Source organism: Narcine bancroftii, chromosome 3, assembly GCF_036971445.1.
Source record: "Narcine bancroftii isolate sNarBan1 chromosome 3, sNarBan1.hap1, whole genome shotgun sequence".
Lineage (NCBI taxonomy): Eukaryota > Metazoa > Chordata > Chondrichthyes > Torpediniformes > Narcinidae > Narcine > Narcine bancroftii.
The window spans coordinates 332,614,046-332,631,038 of NC_091471.1; the positions used below are offsets into that span (position 1 = coordinate 332,614,046).

Consider the following 16,993-nt stretch of genomic DNA (forward strand, 5'->3'; position numbering starts at 1 on the left):
ACTTGTTATGTCCTTGTGTTCACAAGGTGGGTGTGGAGAGGATGATTCCTCTTGGGGAAGAATCTTGGCCAAGGGATCCTTTTTTTTGAAAATTTTATTTAAAAGAATTTAGACGACATAGTCAAACATAACAGAAAAAAAATTTTGTATATATAAAAAAAAACAAAAAACAAAAACCCCGCCAACCTCCCACCCCTTCAGCCAGCCCCCTTAAGGGGAGCCAAATATAAAGATAATACAGTGATTATAAAGATTATTTCAAAGTATTTCTAGTTCATATCTTCCAAATAGGAAGTTCACATTTTAACAAAAAATGAATAATTATCGTGCAGATTACATGTAATTTTTTCCATAGTAATACAATTTCTCAACTCATTATGCCAGCGTGTTATACTAACCTCCACATTATCCTTCCAAATACTAGCTACACATTTTCATGCTACAGATAACACTAGACGTACAAATGCAATTTTTTTTTTAAATTTTTTTATTTTTCACACCATAAATCACATTAGCCATGATACACACTTTTTCCTTTTCACACATATACAGTGACATTTTCTCCCCCCCACCTCCCTCCTCCCAACCCACCCCCCCCACCCCCCCCCCTCCCATCCATTTAAGGTATACAATCTAGGAATTTGATATTTATCCAACCCTAGTCCTTTCAAATAAACCATGTATCCCAACAAAAAGATTGATGGGTCTAACGGTAATTTAATCGTAAATAATTTTTCCAAAAACCAATCTAATTCCTTCCCAAAATGGTTGTACTTTAAAACAAGACCAAACAGCATGTAGAAAAATTCCAGTACGTAGTCCACATCTAAAACAAGAATCTGAATGATTAAATCCATATTTTTTCAATTTCTCTGGAGTCAAATATAACTGATATAAAAAATTATAATTAACCATTCCATAATGTACATTTGTCACTTTAGTTACACTATCATGACAAATAACCTCCCAATGATCTTCTGGAAAAATATAGGTTAAATCACTTTCCCATTTAAGCCTAGATTTCTCCCATTCCGGTTTATCCAGACTATCCTGTAACAATTGGTACATATCTGAAATATAACCTTTTTTAGGTACAGAAGAAATCAAAGACTTAAATTTTGTCAACATGGGTAAATTCATCTCTTTACCATAATTATCTTTGATCAAACCTCTGAGTTGATAATACACAAACAGAGAATTTACAGATATATCAAATTTCACCTTCAATTGAATAAAAGAAAGAAATTGGTCTTCTTCAAAACAGTCCTGAATTATCTTTATGCCCTGAGAATTCCATCTCTTTAAATGATTATTGAACATTGAAAATGGAAAAAGCTGATTATGATATAATGGGGTTTGAATTGACAATTTACCCATTGATCCTAAAACCCTGTTTCTTTTAACCCATATCCTTAACAAATGTTTTAATACCGGCATATTACATTCCCGCAATAAATCCACATTCCATTTAAATATAAGCTGATGTATCTCAACTTCAGATGTACGAGCCATTTCCACCTTTGCCCAACTCGGAGGTTGGTCCACATCCATCAATCTACTAAGAAATTTCAACTGAGCTGCATCATAATAATTTTGAAAATGAGGTAACTGCAATCCACCTAAAGCATATTTCCATGTACGTTTATGTAAAGCACCTCGGGCTAATTTTCCTTTCCATAAAAACTCCCTCACTGCCCTATTCAGGTCCTGAAAAAGAACCCTTTGAAAGTAAACATGGTATAGACTGAAACAAATATTGAATTCAAGGAAAAATATTCATTTTAACACAATTTACTCAACCAATTAATGTTAACAGTAAATCTTTCCATTTAATCAACTCCATTTTAATCCTTTTTAATAAAGGGACATAATTCAATTTATATAAAGACTGGTAGTCTGCGTTTACTACCACTCCCAAATATGTAATTCTCTCTGACCACTTCAATTTTATAATACCTTTATATTCTGAATAATCTCCATCCCCAACTGGCAATATTTCACTCTTATCCAGCCAAGGGATCCTTGTTGAAAGATAAAGAGCCTTCACTTGAGAGGAATTTCCTTTTCTCAGAGTATTGTGAGTCTTTGAAACGCTCTTCCTCAAAACAATTTGGAAGCAGAGCCTTTGGATATTTTTAAGGTAGGGTTAGGCAGATTTTTGATAAGGAGTGAAAGGTTACTGGGGATGGATCACAACACATAAAGAAGTACAGCAGAAATGCTGGAGGAACGCAGCAAGCGTAGGAGGTAAAGGCGTGTAACCGATGTTTTGGGCCTGAGCCCTTCATTAAGGTGTGGACAAAGAGCAGGCAGGCATCTGAATAAAAGGGCTGGGGGAGGAGCACAGGCCAACGGGCAAAAGGACACGGATAAGAGGGCAGGAGAGGGACGGTGAGAATTGATTGGGGGAGGGGGTGGCTGTGAATGCAGTGCTGACGGAAAGGGGACAGAGGGATGGGGAAGAAGGGAAGAGATGGGGAAGAAGGGAAGAGATGGGGGGGTTGGGGTCTAATGAAAACCAGTGAAGTCAGTGTTAATACTATCTGGTGGTGCCCAGATAGACTATGAGGCATTGTTCTTCCAATTTGCTGGTGGTTTCAGCATGGCAGTGCATGAGACCACGTGGGTATGGGAATGGGTGGAGAATTTAAATGGGTGCCCACTGCAAGATCCACGCTATTGTGGCAGACAGAGCCAAGATGCTCAATGAAACGATCTCCCAGTCTGCGTCCGTAATGGGAGCACCGGATCCAGTAGACGACCCCCGCAGATTCACGAGGGAAGTGGAGACAATTGCAAGGTTTGAAGGACTGTATAACTTGTGCAGAGATAGGAGAGGTTTGGAGGCACGTGGGCCAAACGCTGGGAAATAGGATTATAAATGACTTGGTCAGTATGGATGAGATGGGCCGAAAGGGCTACTTCTGTGCAAGCTGTCAGAACTTTCAGTCCGAGGGATGGGGAGATGGCGAAAACCTAAGAATTAACAAATAATAAAGTGCAAAAGGCCCAAAAGATTAACGTCAACCGAACACGATGGTGGGTGGGGATGTAAATATGGGGAGAGTTTGAAATCTGGGTGTCGTTACTGTGAACCGCTGTGCAGACAGAGGAGCTCACTATATAATTATAGTGAGTATAATTATACCAGCGGCAGCCTCTGATCCAGACAGGGCTCTTGCTGAACCCTCAGGTGAAGAGGTTCCCATACAGCATCGAACTTATGTGAGGGTGTGGCAGGCCTGGGTGGGGGCCTCCGCGGAGTGTGAGACCTAATGCTGGGCTCTCCTTTCCAGTACCCAACGAGCCGGGTAGACTAGCTTTCAATGTCATTTCACCCACCGTGACGCAACTGAGCTGGGCGGAGCCCTCGGAGACCAACGGCGAGATTGTGGAGTATGAAGTGACCTACATGGTAGTGAACGACGAGAACAGTGAGTACCGCACTCTGGCCAACATCCCCGCGCTTAACTTTCCCCGCTTTCCGCTGTCCATCCCAGCCTTGAATTGCTCTCAGCACCACCCTGACACCTCCAAGGGGCTGACACCGACCCACTCTCGGGTCCAATTCAGAGAGGGGGTCGTGCAATGCTTCGGGCCAGGGATCTTCATCAGATATAATCAAAACCAGGCAGGTACCCGAATAGAGAGGAGGAATGGAGGGAGGAAGGGGACAGGAGGAGCAGCACAGGCTAATAGCTAAGAGGAAGATGCGGGTGGGAGGGTAGGAGAGGAAAAAAGCAAGGGTGATGGAGGAAAGGGTTGGTCTCTGATAGGAGAGGCAATGGGACGGGGAGCTGGAGGGAAGGAGCCAGAGGGATATGGAAAGAGAGAGACCACAGGAGGGGGGGTTAACATAAATTTGAGGTCGATGTCATCTGGTTGGAGAATGCCAAGATGTTGTGGTTCCTCCGATTTCCTGGTAGCCTCTGTTCGAAAGTACAAGGCCATGGATAGGCGTCGGTGTGGGAATGGTGTGAGGGATTGAAGCGGGTGGCCACGGGGTGGTCCCCACTATTATGGTGGATAGAGCAAAGGTCCTCAATGAAGCGGCCTCCTGGTCTGAGTCCAGTCTTGCTGGTGTAGAGGAGACCACAACAGAAACATCGGATGCATTGGACGTCCCCCACAGGTTCACAAGTGCTGCTTTGCTTAGGTCTCTTTGGGGTCCAGAATGGCGTTGAGGGAGGAGGTGTGGGTGCAGGTTTATGAAGGTAGGTACTGAGGGGGAGAGCAATCAGTGGGAAGGGATGAGCAGGTGAAGAAATCTCAAAGGAAGCGGTCCCTGTGGAGAGGGGAGAGGAGATGTATCTGGTGGTGGGATCACATTGTGGGTGAGAGAGGATAATTTGTTGGATGGGAAAGCTGGTGGGGAAGTAGTTGAGGACAAGGGACATCCTGTTGTGTGTGGGGGCAGAGGATCTGCAGGAAAATCAGAGGGTTTGAGCCTCCCCTGATGGAGATCATTTGCTCAGAGAAGGGCAAGCAGAATTCCCTGACTTTGTACGTGCTTCCGAGGGGCAGCTCCGGGTTTTCCCTGCTTGTGTCAGATGCTCTGTCCTCCACAGAAAGGGAGGCGATGGCTGGTCTTCCCCCGGGCAAAGGGGAAGGGGGGGCTTCGCAGCTCCTGACAGTGTTGCCCATTCTCTGCTTCACTCACAGAGCCGATTGGACCCAAGAAGACGGTGAAGATCAACAAGCCAAAGAAGAGGATGATGTTGATCGAGAACTTGAAAGAGGAGCAGCCGTATCTTTACACGGTGCGGGCCAGGAACGGAGCAGGCTGGGGCCCCATGCGGGAAGCCACCATGAACCTCTCAACGCAGCCGAAACGGCCAATGTCCAGTGAGTGAGACCTTGGCAAGGTCAGCGGACCATACGCAGCACTGAGCACCGCCCGAGGAATATTGGGGGTTCATCCAGCTTCCACCAGAGCTGGGACGTGGAGGGCTTGATGGGAGGTGTGGTCAGGGTGACAAGGCATGACAATGGGCCCTTCGGCCCAGATTGCCCACACCAACCAAATTGTCCCACCCTCACTAGTCTCACCTGCCTGCATTTGGCCCACATCCCTCTAAACCCATCCTAGCGGCATATCCGTCTAAATGTTTCTTAAACATTGCAATAGCACCTGCCTCATCCACCTCCCCCAGCAGCCTGTTCCATGCACCCACCATCCACTGTGTAAACAAGTTACCCCTCAGGTTTATGTTAAATCTCTTCCCCTCACTTTAAACCCCTGTCCTCTGGTTACTGATTCCCCTACTCTGGGCTAAATACGCTCTGCGTTCACCTGATCTGCTCCTCTCATGATTTTGTCTACCCTTCATTCTTCTGGGCTCCAAAGAACCAATCCCCAGCCTGCTTACCCTCTCCCTGTAGCTCAGGTCCCTGAGTCCTGGCAACATCTTCGTTAATCTTCTCCAGTTCGACGACATCTTTCCCGTAGCACGGTGACCAAAACTGAACAGATCCTCGAAGAACTTCAAATCTACGTGTGACACCAGGTCTTCAGGCTTCCGTGCCCAGAGCCCTCCAAACAGGTGGTTACCGTATTTTACGGCATATAGGACCCCCCCCCCCCCCCCCACCTCCTACACACACACACACTTTTTTTTCCCTAAAAAACTACCCTGGGTCCTACATGTGAAGGTGACATTTAGGTGCCGCCGTTTGGGCACTGAAATACAAATCACTCGAACTACTCACCCAGCTTCAAGAAACCCACAGCTTCGTGGACCACCTACCCTCGGTGGCCTGGGCTTTCTGGAGCCAGCGTTACCGCGCACTTCCCCCGTGAGAAGACCGACCACGGTGGCCCCTGCCAGCAGCACAACAGACATGCTGATGGTAAAATAAATCGCTTGGTTTGAGGGGAGCGCCAGGCCTCGATGATCACGCTCCAAGTTGAGCTTTTGTTCGACGAGCATGGCCCCCCCCACCCCAAGCAAATTGAACGAGGCACAGGGGTGGGTGGCAGCAAGCAAACAGCCTGTCGAGTTGAGCCCTTGTCAGCCCCTGGCCATGCTTGTCAGACAAAGGCTCAGCGTGGAGCCCAATCCCCGGTGGCCCATTGCTCGTCTCAAAGCAAGTGATCAATGGTCTGCTCTCCGCAATGGTGGGCCCTGCCTGTTGCCCTGGTGACCAGCTTCTCTCCCTCCCGCCCTTGTGCACCCGCAGGTCCCGAAGCACCTGTTAATCAATCGGCGTTTGCACGTGGTGGGAGGAGATTAGCCTGAGCCTCGGCATGTGGCGGGTGGGAGGACATGACGCTGCTGTGGCTCATGAGTGAGGAGGCTTTGCCATCTCGGCCATACAAGGCTGGAGGGTTTTTATCGAGGTGTGTGAAGGCGCATACACACGTTATCTATAAGGGGCCTGTGTACCAACTTACCTGGTACCTGTAAAAACACTAAAACAAATTTTTCCTAAAATTTCACACTAAAAAGAGGTGGGGGGGGGGTGTCCTTATATTCCAGTGGGTCCTATATGCCGTCAAATATGGGACTCTCCCTTCCCAGTTTGTGCAGGGACAGACTGCCTTGTCCAGGAGCAACTGACACCTCGGACCCAAGGCAAGCAGCACAGACGGATGCCCGGATCTGAGTGAAGCACAAGATGCACGCACCTTGAGTGAACAAAGAGAACCTGGAAGGACTCAGTGGGTCAGGCAGCATCCATGGAGAGAAATGTTTTCCCTCCCCACCCCCACCCCACCCCACCCCCTTGGTGGTCTCTCCACCTCTCCCTCTTTTCTGTCCATTATTCCATCAACCTGACCCTCCCCCCCCCCCACCACCTCCCCTCTCTATGTTTGTTATCTCCCTTCCCACTTTAGTCTGATCAATGGGTCCCATGACACTATCTGACCTGTTGAGTTCCTCCAGCTTCTCCTTGTTCTCTCAGTCTCTGAATGAATCGGTTTGAAATGTCCCCTTCTGCAGCTTTTTGTCAGTGTGAACAAAATCATACTGGTAGACTCATTGGCCAAACCCCCCCCCCCCCCCCATGTCCCATGGCCAATTCTTCAGCACGTGGCAACTTGGATCGGTAGATGGCTGCTAATATCTGCAGTGAGATAGAGCAAGAGAAGTCCAGGCCCACGCCCGCAGGAAAAAGGAATCTCAGGGTTGTATGTGAATGTCATTCATGTATGTACTCCGACAATAAATCTGGAATCTTGTGGTCAGATACAAGGCCCCCCTCCTTGCACAAGGGGGCGCCAGAGGACTGCTGTCCACCTTGAGAGCTCCAGTTTACTCCCTCATCCTCCGGACAGGCAGGTTGGTAGGTACATGTGTAGGTGAGTGGAGAGGGTTGGGCACGCAGTAAGAGAGAGTAGGTTACAGGGAAATAAGTGGGTGAATACAAGGATCCAGTGGGCCGAGCATCCCACGGATTGTGAAGGAATGGGAATGCCCATGATGGGCTGCATTTCATCGTCTCTCTTGTCATCCACAGTTCCCATCATCCCAGATATTCCCATCATTGACGCTGAGGGGCACGACGAGTATGAGAATTTCCTGATGTACAGCACGGATGTCATACGCTCCCCGAAGCCCAGCGTTTCTGATGAAACAGGTAGGGACTCTGCTGGGGTCTCACACAAAATGATAGTGTACCTGCGTTAACATCATACCTTCTCGATTCGATGCACCAACAAGCATCTTTCCTGCCAGTGGCACTCCTTTTGTGGTTTAATAAGATTAAAATCCCAAAAACTAACCATAAATATATATGATTTAAAAATAAACCTCTCTGGGTATAACCAATGTCTTGTGACGGGAGGTTTGCAGTTTAGTCACTATAACCACTGATCCCATGGCCACTGTTATTCTCGAACACCATCAGGGAGCACAGGTGGCAGTTCCACGGAATGCCACAAGTCACCATCACTTTTCTATTTGCCACTTCCCCTCCTGCAAACTCACGACTGGTGCCATTGTCACAACTCACGCCAACCTAAGGGATGTCCCAAAGCACCGCTGCCTCAAGTTAAGGTGCTGGGGTTGGGTACAGCCCACCAACGTGCTGGAGGAGCTCAGCAGGTCACGCAGCACCCAGGGGAAGCGAAGGGCCGCCAACGTTTCGGGCCTGAGCAGTATGATACGTGACGAAGGACCCAAGCCCGAAACGTTAGCAGCCCTTCACTTCCCGTGGGTGCTGTGTGACCTGCTGAGCTCCTCCAGCACGTTGGTGGGGTGCATTTTCTCAGGTTAGTCACTTGCTCCCTTGTGGGTGGTCCGGGCGTTTGCCAGCCCATGGACAAGTGGCCATCTGTTTCTCATGGCCAGGAGGCTTGGCGGGTGCTTTTACAGCATCTCCGTGATGGCGGGGTTGGGCCGCTGGAGCTGGGTGAAACCCACCACCAGACGGCGTCGTGGAATGGGAACACAGGTCATTGTCAGGCTTATTGCTTGAGCCTTTGCTGCCCTACTGCCTGCCCACGTTGTGTCCAGCCCTCTTCTTCAACCCACACCCAACTTGAAAACCTCTCCCCAAACTTTTCCACCTCTCTTCCCCCAACTTTAGAACCTCACTGTGCCTCCCTGATCTGATTTACCGTAGCAGTGATTCCAATCCATCTCGTCAATCATGGCAATGTTACTCTCTCCTCCAGCCCCGACCTCCGCCTCAGGAAGGATCAGGTGTCAGGGAGGCCACTTTCCAGTCGAACTAAACATAGCCTTGTGCGATAGTTCGGTTGGATGAGAAAGATTTGATGATACTTTAGGAGAGCAGAGGTTAGCTCTCGTAACTTGGGCCATCATAGCAACTCAGCCTTGTGTCGTCTTCCATCGTCCCAATGTAACAAGTGACCTTGAGACATCCCAAAGCTGGGTGTCAAGAGAGGGAAAGGGAACAGGAAGTCAGTGCGGGTGACCCTGTGGTCATTCCCCTCAATGACATGTATAGGATACACTGTTTAGGAAACACTTTTTAGGAAACTGTTGAAGGGTTCGACCTATCAGGGACAAGCCATGGTAGTCAGGTCTCTGGCACGGAGTCTGACCCTGTGGTTCAGCAGGGAAGGAAGGAGAAGAGGTGAGCTATAGTGATCGGATATTTGCTAGTTAGGGAAACACATAAGAGGTTGTGTGGACGAGATCGAGGCTCCCAGCTGCCAGGGTGAGGGGTGTCTCAGATCAAGGCCACGATATTCTCGAGGAGGAGGGTGAGCAGACAGGTGTCAATGTGGGTTGGAAGGGTGAGGAGGTCTTACAAAGTAAGTTCAGGGAGCTAGGTGCAAGGTTAAAGGAAATAAATAGTTTGGAGTAGATGGGCCAAAGGGCCTATTATGAGCCCAGCGGACCCCAAAACCCAGCAGCAATAGAAATTCACCAAGACAAATGGTTACTGAAACAAAGGTTGCTTTTAATGATCTTTAAAAATGAAAACAGGATCAACTTTTTACTATTAACCTAACTTAACCCACCTCTAATTCTAAGCGCATGTGTATGTAATGTGTGCACAAGTTCAAAAAAAGTTCTTTGATTCACAGTCCAATCTCACTTCTCACTGCTCCAAGTTCACCGGTATCAGGCAATTCTTATACTGTGCACAGAATTTAACATTTATGAATTTCACCAGGCTTTGGTGCTTGAAAGGTAAAAGGTTACCGCTCAGGAAGATTCTTGTCAGTTTTCAGAGAAAGATTTGTTGATTGTTGAATCATCCACATCTTGATCCCCTCCAATCAGCCACTTCAGTGTCTTGCCGAAGAAGGCTGCCCCATCAGGGTTTTCCAGATGATAACCTCTTTCTTTCAGGTCACCACAGAGTTCCTTTTTGTTTCCCTTATTTCAAGTGAAACAATATACATCCAGCCATCTCCTCTTGTATGGACAACAAGGGCTTTGACCAGGCTGAACTAAGAACTCACAACCAGTCTTCAAAATGGGGTTTCCACCAGTTTGCCAGCTTGTCCTGTTCCGGTCCCAGCTGCTGCTGAACTGTAGAACTGGATTCTTGTTCTCTCTCCAGGCACTTTCAGGTGGCCAATTGGCCCGCTTGCAAAGCCACATATTTTGACAAGATGTGGCTGTAGGAAGGCCACGTGAATGTGCAGGAGGCGCCTGCAAGGTGAGTTTGGTAACCCTCCTCCGAGAGGGAAAATCCCTGCAGGACAGTGGCCTCCCCAGCCATCGGAATGCAGCCGCCTAAAAGCGGCTGCATTCGGATGACAGTCAGCTGGCCAGTGCCTGACAGCTCCTCTCCCAGTCCCCACACTGTCGGGCGGCCGGCGCAGGCTGTAAGTGCAGGGACGTCCCCACAATGATCCCGCTGCCCCACTCATGAAATCAGTCCCCACACTGTCGAGCAGCCGGCGCAGAATGTCCCCACACTATCATGACTGATTCTGGAGTGGGGAGAAGGAGGGTGGAGTGGCCGGTGGGGGAGAAGGGGGCTGGCCAAAACAATGCCGGTACCTGACTTCTCCCCCACTGGCCGCTCCAGCCCCCATACTCACCCACCGGCCGCTGCAGTCTCCTCCACTGCTGGCCACTCCAGCCCCTGTACTCACCCACCGGCTGCTCCAGCCTCTTCCCCCACTGGCCGCTCCAGCCCATGTACTCACCCACTGGTGCTCCAGCCCCCATACTCAACCACTGGTGCTCCAGCCTCCTCCCCCACCAGCCGCGTGAGTAGGGAGAGAGTGGGGCAGTGGGATCAGTGTGGGGACATCCCGTGTGGGACGTCCCCACGCTGACAGCCAGCCATCCTGAATTGACAGCCCAAGGGACAGGAGCCGGAATGCGCTCAGATGCGCATCCCGGCGCAGCTGTCCTTTCAGGTGGCCAGCGCTACGCTTTCAACACTGCCACCTGAACAACAATTTAAAGGGTCGCTTTTGCTTCTTCAGGCACATTCTTAGTGGTGAATGTACCTGAAAAAGCCTTCTCTCTCTCTCAGAGAAAAACCACATGACCCTCTTAGACCAGCCAACTGCACTCAGACAGACTGTGGTTTCTGGACCTAATCTTCTGTTCATCTGTTGCTTTCCAAAACAATAATCCATTACTCCTCAGCATATCCAATTAACACCTACTTGTAAAGTCTCTATAGGCACTCTTCAAAGTTTGTGCAAATGCACTCAGAGCCTGGCCGGTCTGGCTTGAGCAGAGCTCTGGCATTTTAAATGAGATCTGTTTTGAAGTGTTTGTATCTGTATGCCTTTCTTTGGCTTGGCTTCGCAGACGAAGATTTATGGAGGGGTAATGTCCACACGTCAGCTGCAGGCTCATTTGTGGCTGACAAGTCCGATGCGGGACAGGCAGACACGGTTGCAGTGGTTGCAAGGGAAAATTGGTTGGTTGGTGTTGGGTTTTTCCTCCTTTGTTTGTGAGGTGGGCTCTGCAGTCTTCTTCAAAGGAGGTTGCTGCCCGCCGAACTGTGATGCGCCAAGATACACGGTTTGAGGCGATATCAGCCCACTGGTGGTGGTCAATGTGGCAGGCACCAAGAGATTTCTTTAGGCAGTCTTGTACCTCTTCTTTGGTGTACCTCTGTCACAGTGGCCAGTGGAGAGCTTGCCATATAACACGATCTTGGGAAGGCGATGGTCCTCCATTCTGGAGACGTGACCTACCCAGTGCAGTTGGATCTTCAGCAGCGTGGATTCGATGCTGTCGGCCTCTGCCATCTCGAGTACTTCGATGTTGGAGATGAAGTCACTCCAATGAATGTTGAGGATGGAGCGGAGACAACGCTGGTGGAATGTTCCTAGCGTTCTAGGAGCCGTAGGTGATGCCACTAGAGGACCCATGATTCGGAGCTGAACAGGAGTGTGGGTATGACAACGGCTCTGTATACGCTAATCTTTGTGAGGCTTTTCAGTTGGTTGTTTTTCCAGACTCTTTTGTGGTCTTCCAAAGGCGCTATTTGCCTTGGCGAGTCTGTTGTCTATCTCGTTGTCAATCCTTGCATCCGATGAAATGGTGCAGCCGAGATAGGTAAACTGGTTGACCGTTTTGAGTTTTATGTGCCCGATGGAGATGTGGGGGGGCTGGTAGTCATGGTGGGGAGCTGGCTGATGGAGGACCTCAGTTTTCTTCAGGCTGACTTCCAGGCCAAACATACACTAAACATAACCTACACTAAAAAACCTGCCACAATTTATCTCCTTTAAAACATATCCATATACAAATTAAAATATGACATAATCTGTCACAGCAGTGCTATGGTTCTATAGTTCTAACAATTACTCATGTTGCAGTCTGTTTGACGATCAGCTGGGTGAATCTCTTATAATTCATTGAACGTGATAGTCGCTTGGTTAAGGCATGGAGAATGTTACAATAGCTGCCCTTTGAGCTCCCTTCTCTAGGAATCTGACACATTATCCTAGTAGAGGAGTGGATGGAATTTACTGAGAGCTTCTGGGCACGAATACATATCCTCTGATTCTATACCCATTCAGGTAGGTTTGTCCACGGCCCACTTGTGTAGAGAAGATGCTGTTTGTTATCATCTCGGCTCAGGTGAAGAGGAACCTGACATTAAGTTGACATCTGAGCTTGTCTTGCACAGGGTTTTACTCTGATGCGTGCACTTTCTACTCCTGTGGAGTTTACCGCTGCCTTTAAGCTGCTCCATTTGACGGTGAAACAGACGAGTTGTATTTCTATCCAGAGGTTAGGCAGCTCTGTGCAGAACCTGAAGCTTTCCCCTGCAATTTGGTGACCAGACCTTGGGTGAATACACAGGGCATGGACTAACAACACCTGTCTTGTGCTCAACTGCAGTGACAGTTTTGGAGATCATGGTGCTTGGCAATTGGACACTTGGTTTGGGAACCCCTGGAAACTCTTTCTGTCTCACCACTCTCGGTTCAACCTGTCTTCAAAACTAAATGCAGTGCCTAAGCTGGTGTTATCAGCAAATCTGATCAATTTTTACCAAGCTTCTGAAGGCAAAGCATTGACTTATATCAGTGAAATCAACCCTGAGACCTGGGATCCTGTGCTGGGCACTCAAGGGCATTCTTCTCAATGTCCATGTTTCTCTTAACCTCCTCAGGTTGTTATTTCCCCTGCATCTCCACAACATTTAAGCTTAAATTGTAGTCATTAATCTGACATTATCTCTCAAATTTTGGTCACAGGGAAGTCACTTCCTCAAAGTATCTAAGGTGGTTGGCCAGATAGGTCCTGCTCTCCGTTGGCTAATTTACCACAGTTAACAGACAGATAAAGAAGGCACTCCCTGGTTTCTTTCAGCACACCGTGAAGTCGACTTTCTTTTGGCTCCTACTCTTAGTAAAATCCCATTCACCTACACAGTCCTGAGTTTGTCACCTGGGTTTGCTTCCATTGGCCAATGTGAAATTGCCCCTAGCCTGGAGATAGGTGGCATAAAAAATGAACAGGGAGGAGATGAGGATGTGAGATGGCAATGAGGAGAGGAGGAGTGGGATTCCTCTGTGGGGATAGGCACAGGCACATTGGTAAGAAGTGGGTGTGGTGGACAGTGGTGGGGCCACCTCCCACTGGATGTAGATAGGGCTCGTGGGTGTGGAGAAACGCAGCTGATGCATTGAATACCAACACGAGTCATTAACTTGTTCTGAAAGGCTCCAAATGGAAGTACGTCCAACTGCTGGGTGATGGTTTCGATGGGAGAAAGGTCACCTGGAAGCTACCGGTGGAAGTGATCCCCCGCCTTTCCACTAGCTCTTCCCCGACGCATGCTTCCTCAGACATTGAGAGCCTCCTCTCCGAAGACCCTGGGTATTCAGACAACATGAGGATGAGGGCAGAACCCCAGCCAGAGCAAGGTCAAGGTGAAGATCTCTTGGTGCTTCTTTCTCTAACATCCTTGCACGTTCGAGCAACCTCTCTAGTGGCCTGAGCGACTCCTGTCCTTTCTGACTTAGCGGGTGGAAGAGCACATGCGCTGAGATGCATGCAAGGGTGAATTAGGAGACCGTACATGTCCACAGGGTTAGGGATCAGTCGGCGCGCTTCAGTATCAATTACTGAGACCTTGCTGCATTTCACGTGCTGGGAAAAAACTCAGCAGATCCAACAGCATCCACAGGAAATCAAGGGCGACCAACATTTCTGGCCTGGGCCCTTCATCATGTATCATATTGCTGAGGCCTGTAACCTTGGCCTCCTCTGGATACTGTGGGACCTGCTGAGTTTCTCCAGCACGTCCGTGTGTTGCACTCGACCACAGCATCTGCCGACTTTCTTGCTACATTCCAAGCCCAGCAGGTCTCATTGCTTGGTGTGGCAATGACAGTGTGCTGTTATAGCCACCATGTCTGGTAGGGAGGTCGAGCCTGCCTCTCTGTAAAGGCAGACATGTCCTATGTGTGGGGAGAGATCAACGCCCCTTGTGTTTGGCAACCCTGAATTACCACCTGTCAACAGGGTGAGGGGAGAAGTGGTGGCGATCAAACTTAAAGACAGGGCATCAGTCAGGATCCTGTTGGTATTTGGAGCTGTGGGGATTGGACCTCACTTCCGGGGAGGGGAGACTCTTGGCCTCGGTAGGGTTTTCATCAGATCTTGAGGGCTCCTCAGCACCCGGAAGAGGTACATTCAGGAGTCACTTAAAATTCCATCCAGGTCCCTGAAAATGTTGAGATGGGGATCGAATGGGTCAGAGCCAGGCCTGTTGCATTACACTCCCACCTGTACTTGCTGATCAGGAAAATTAAAGTTCCCCGAGTTTGAAGAAGCTGCTCTCCTCTGAATGAATGTTGAAATTGTGAGACGGAACTCACAGCTTGAGACCTGCTGCCCTGACAGTTGCCGTGCCTTTGCGGACATTGCAAAGTGAAAGCTCCCTGCCACCCAACTACTTCAGACAGACATTCCTCGGCCTCTTCACTGTGTTGTTTGGGGCAGAAGGGCATGAACTCTTCCCTCTCTGCTGTGTCTGTTACTTTCACCCAGTAATTACACCGGCAGCACTTCACAGGTAAAAGGTTGATCGGGATAGGCAGCACAGATTTGCTGGTGGGACAACCTTTCTGACTAAATTGAGTCTTTTGAAGAGGTAACTCAATATATTGATGATGTGTTTAACATGGACTCAGTGTTAAGGACCCAAAGGGTTGGAGACTTGAAGGCAAATTGGCTCCAAAATTGGCTTGGTTCCAGGAGAATCGCTTTTGCGATTGGAAGCCTGTGGCCGGTAGCAGACCCACAGGGAGCTATGCTGAGGCCTTTACAGTTTGTTATATACATTAACAACTTAGATGTGAATGTAAGGGGCATAATTAGTAAGTTTGCAGGTGACATGAAGATTGGCATCAAGAGGAGCATAGAATGTGGTTGCAAAATAATATTGATCACCTGGTAAATTGGGAAGGGCAGGGCCTGATTAAGTATGAGGTATTTTAATTTTAAATAAGGGTGGGGCATGCACAGTGTACCAAAGGGCCCTAGGGAGCATTGAGGAACAAGGGGATATTGAGGAAAATCTCTACACATCCTTGAAGGAAGCAACACAAGTCAATAGGAAGAAGGCACATAGGGTGCTTGTCTTCGTAGAATATAAGAGCTGGAAGATTATGGTACAATTTTATTTTAAATAAACCAAAGGAGACAGGTGTGGTAGGTTAATTGGTCACATGGGTGTATTTGGGTGGCTTGGGTTGGAAGAGCCTGTTACCGTGCTGGATCCCTAAAGTATAAAGCATTGGTTAGATCACAGCTAGAACATAGCTGGCGGTTCTGGTCACCACAATGGACAAAGGATGTGGTCGCACTGGAGAAGGTGCAGAGGAGATTCAAAGAGGTGGCCAAGACTCTCACCTTCTCCTTTTGTGATTTAAGAGTAAATGGGATTAGTATTGCTGTGGACAGGATGGGCTGAAGCAAGTGTAGGAAACAGGCCATTAACCCTGTCCTGTGGCTCAGTAAGATTAGGGCTGATTGTGTATCATAATACCATACATATCCATTGATGTTGTTATTGCCCAAACCTACATCAGTCTTGTTAGATCATCCTCCCATTGGGTGAAGATCCTTCTCATCTCAGACACCCCAGGCAGCGTAAACATCGCCCTGTAAGAATCGTGCTAATTTCAGTGATCCTTGAGGAACCCCTCACCCAGGAGTTGGGCTGGGCTGCACTCCTTCTGCATCAAGTGTCTCCTTCACCGTTCTGAACACAATATTCCATGTGGGGTCATACCAGGGATACAACAGGAGCAAGGAATGCGGAGTTCCTAGATCAGCCAAGTAAATTAAAACTTCGTCAGCCTGCCGATGCGAGTCCCAGATCAGGATGCAGACATGGGCAGAGCAGCCTGTGCAGAGAGAGGAACACACGGGGCTGTAGCTACAGCTCCACACCCTCCAGTCTCCTGCCTTCCCTCTCTCAAGCCTTCCTCTTCTGCCCCCTCCGAGTCTACAGCACGAGAGGGGGTGCTGGGTGGGTGGTAGGCCCACTATTGTGTGTCAACTCTCATCACAGACTCTGCACGTGTAACTCCCCCCACCCCAAGTCTGGTGGACCTTCTCCTTTGCTGTGTCCAACTTCCTTGCCCTTCCAAATCCAGCTTTGTCCTTCAACATGAGTCAAAAATGAAATCATGGGAGCTCAAGAGTTTATCCAAGGATCTACCTTCATTTCAAAAAAGAATTTAGACACTCAGCATGGTAACAGGCCAATTCGCCCCTACCAGTCCATGCAACCCAACTTATAGCCCATTAACCTACACGCCCTCAGTACGTTTTGAATGGTGGGAGGAACCAGAGCCCCTGGAGGAAACCCACAGAGACATTGGGTGAACATACAGACTTCTTACAGACAGTGTGGGATTCGAACCCATGTCCAGTAATGATCGCTGGTGCGGTAAAGGTGTTGCGCTCACTGCTGCACCAACCGTGCTCTGTTGGATTATGGAAATAGATATGGCGGAGATTCAGAAAAAACATTGACAGACTTGGAGCATTGCGAGCAGTTTTGGGCTTCTTATCTGAGAAAGGATATGTTGGCATTGGAGAGGGTCCAGAGGAGGTTCACGAGAATG

At 48.7% G+C, this 16,993-nt stretch overlaps 1 protein-coding gene across 3 annotated transcripts in view; it reads left to right on the top strand.

The window, feature by feature from the left end:
• Window positions 1-16,993, top strand: part of itgb4 (integrin, beta 4) — a 142,323-nt gene that overhangs the window by 108,332 nt on the left and 16,998 nt on the right. For all 3 annotated transcript variants that reach the window (XM_069929326.1, XM_069929328.1, XM_069929327.1), the window contains exons 32-34: window positions 3,297-3,434; window positions 4,663-4,845; window positions 7,462-7,581. In XM_069929326.1, the coding sequence (XP_069785427.1) occupies window positions 3,297-3,434; window positions 4,663-4,845; window positions 7,462-7,581 (441 nt within the window). The remainder of the gene's footprint in view (window positions 1-3,296; window positions 3,435-4,662; window positions 4,846-7,461; window positions 7,582-16,993) is intronic.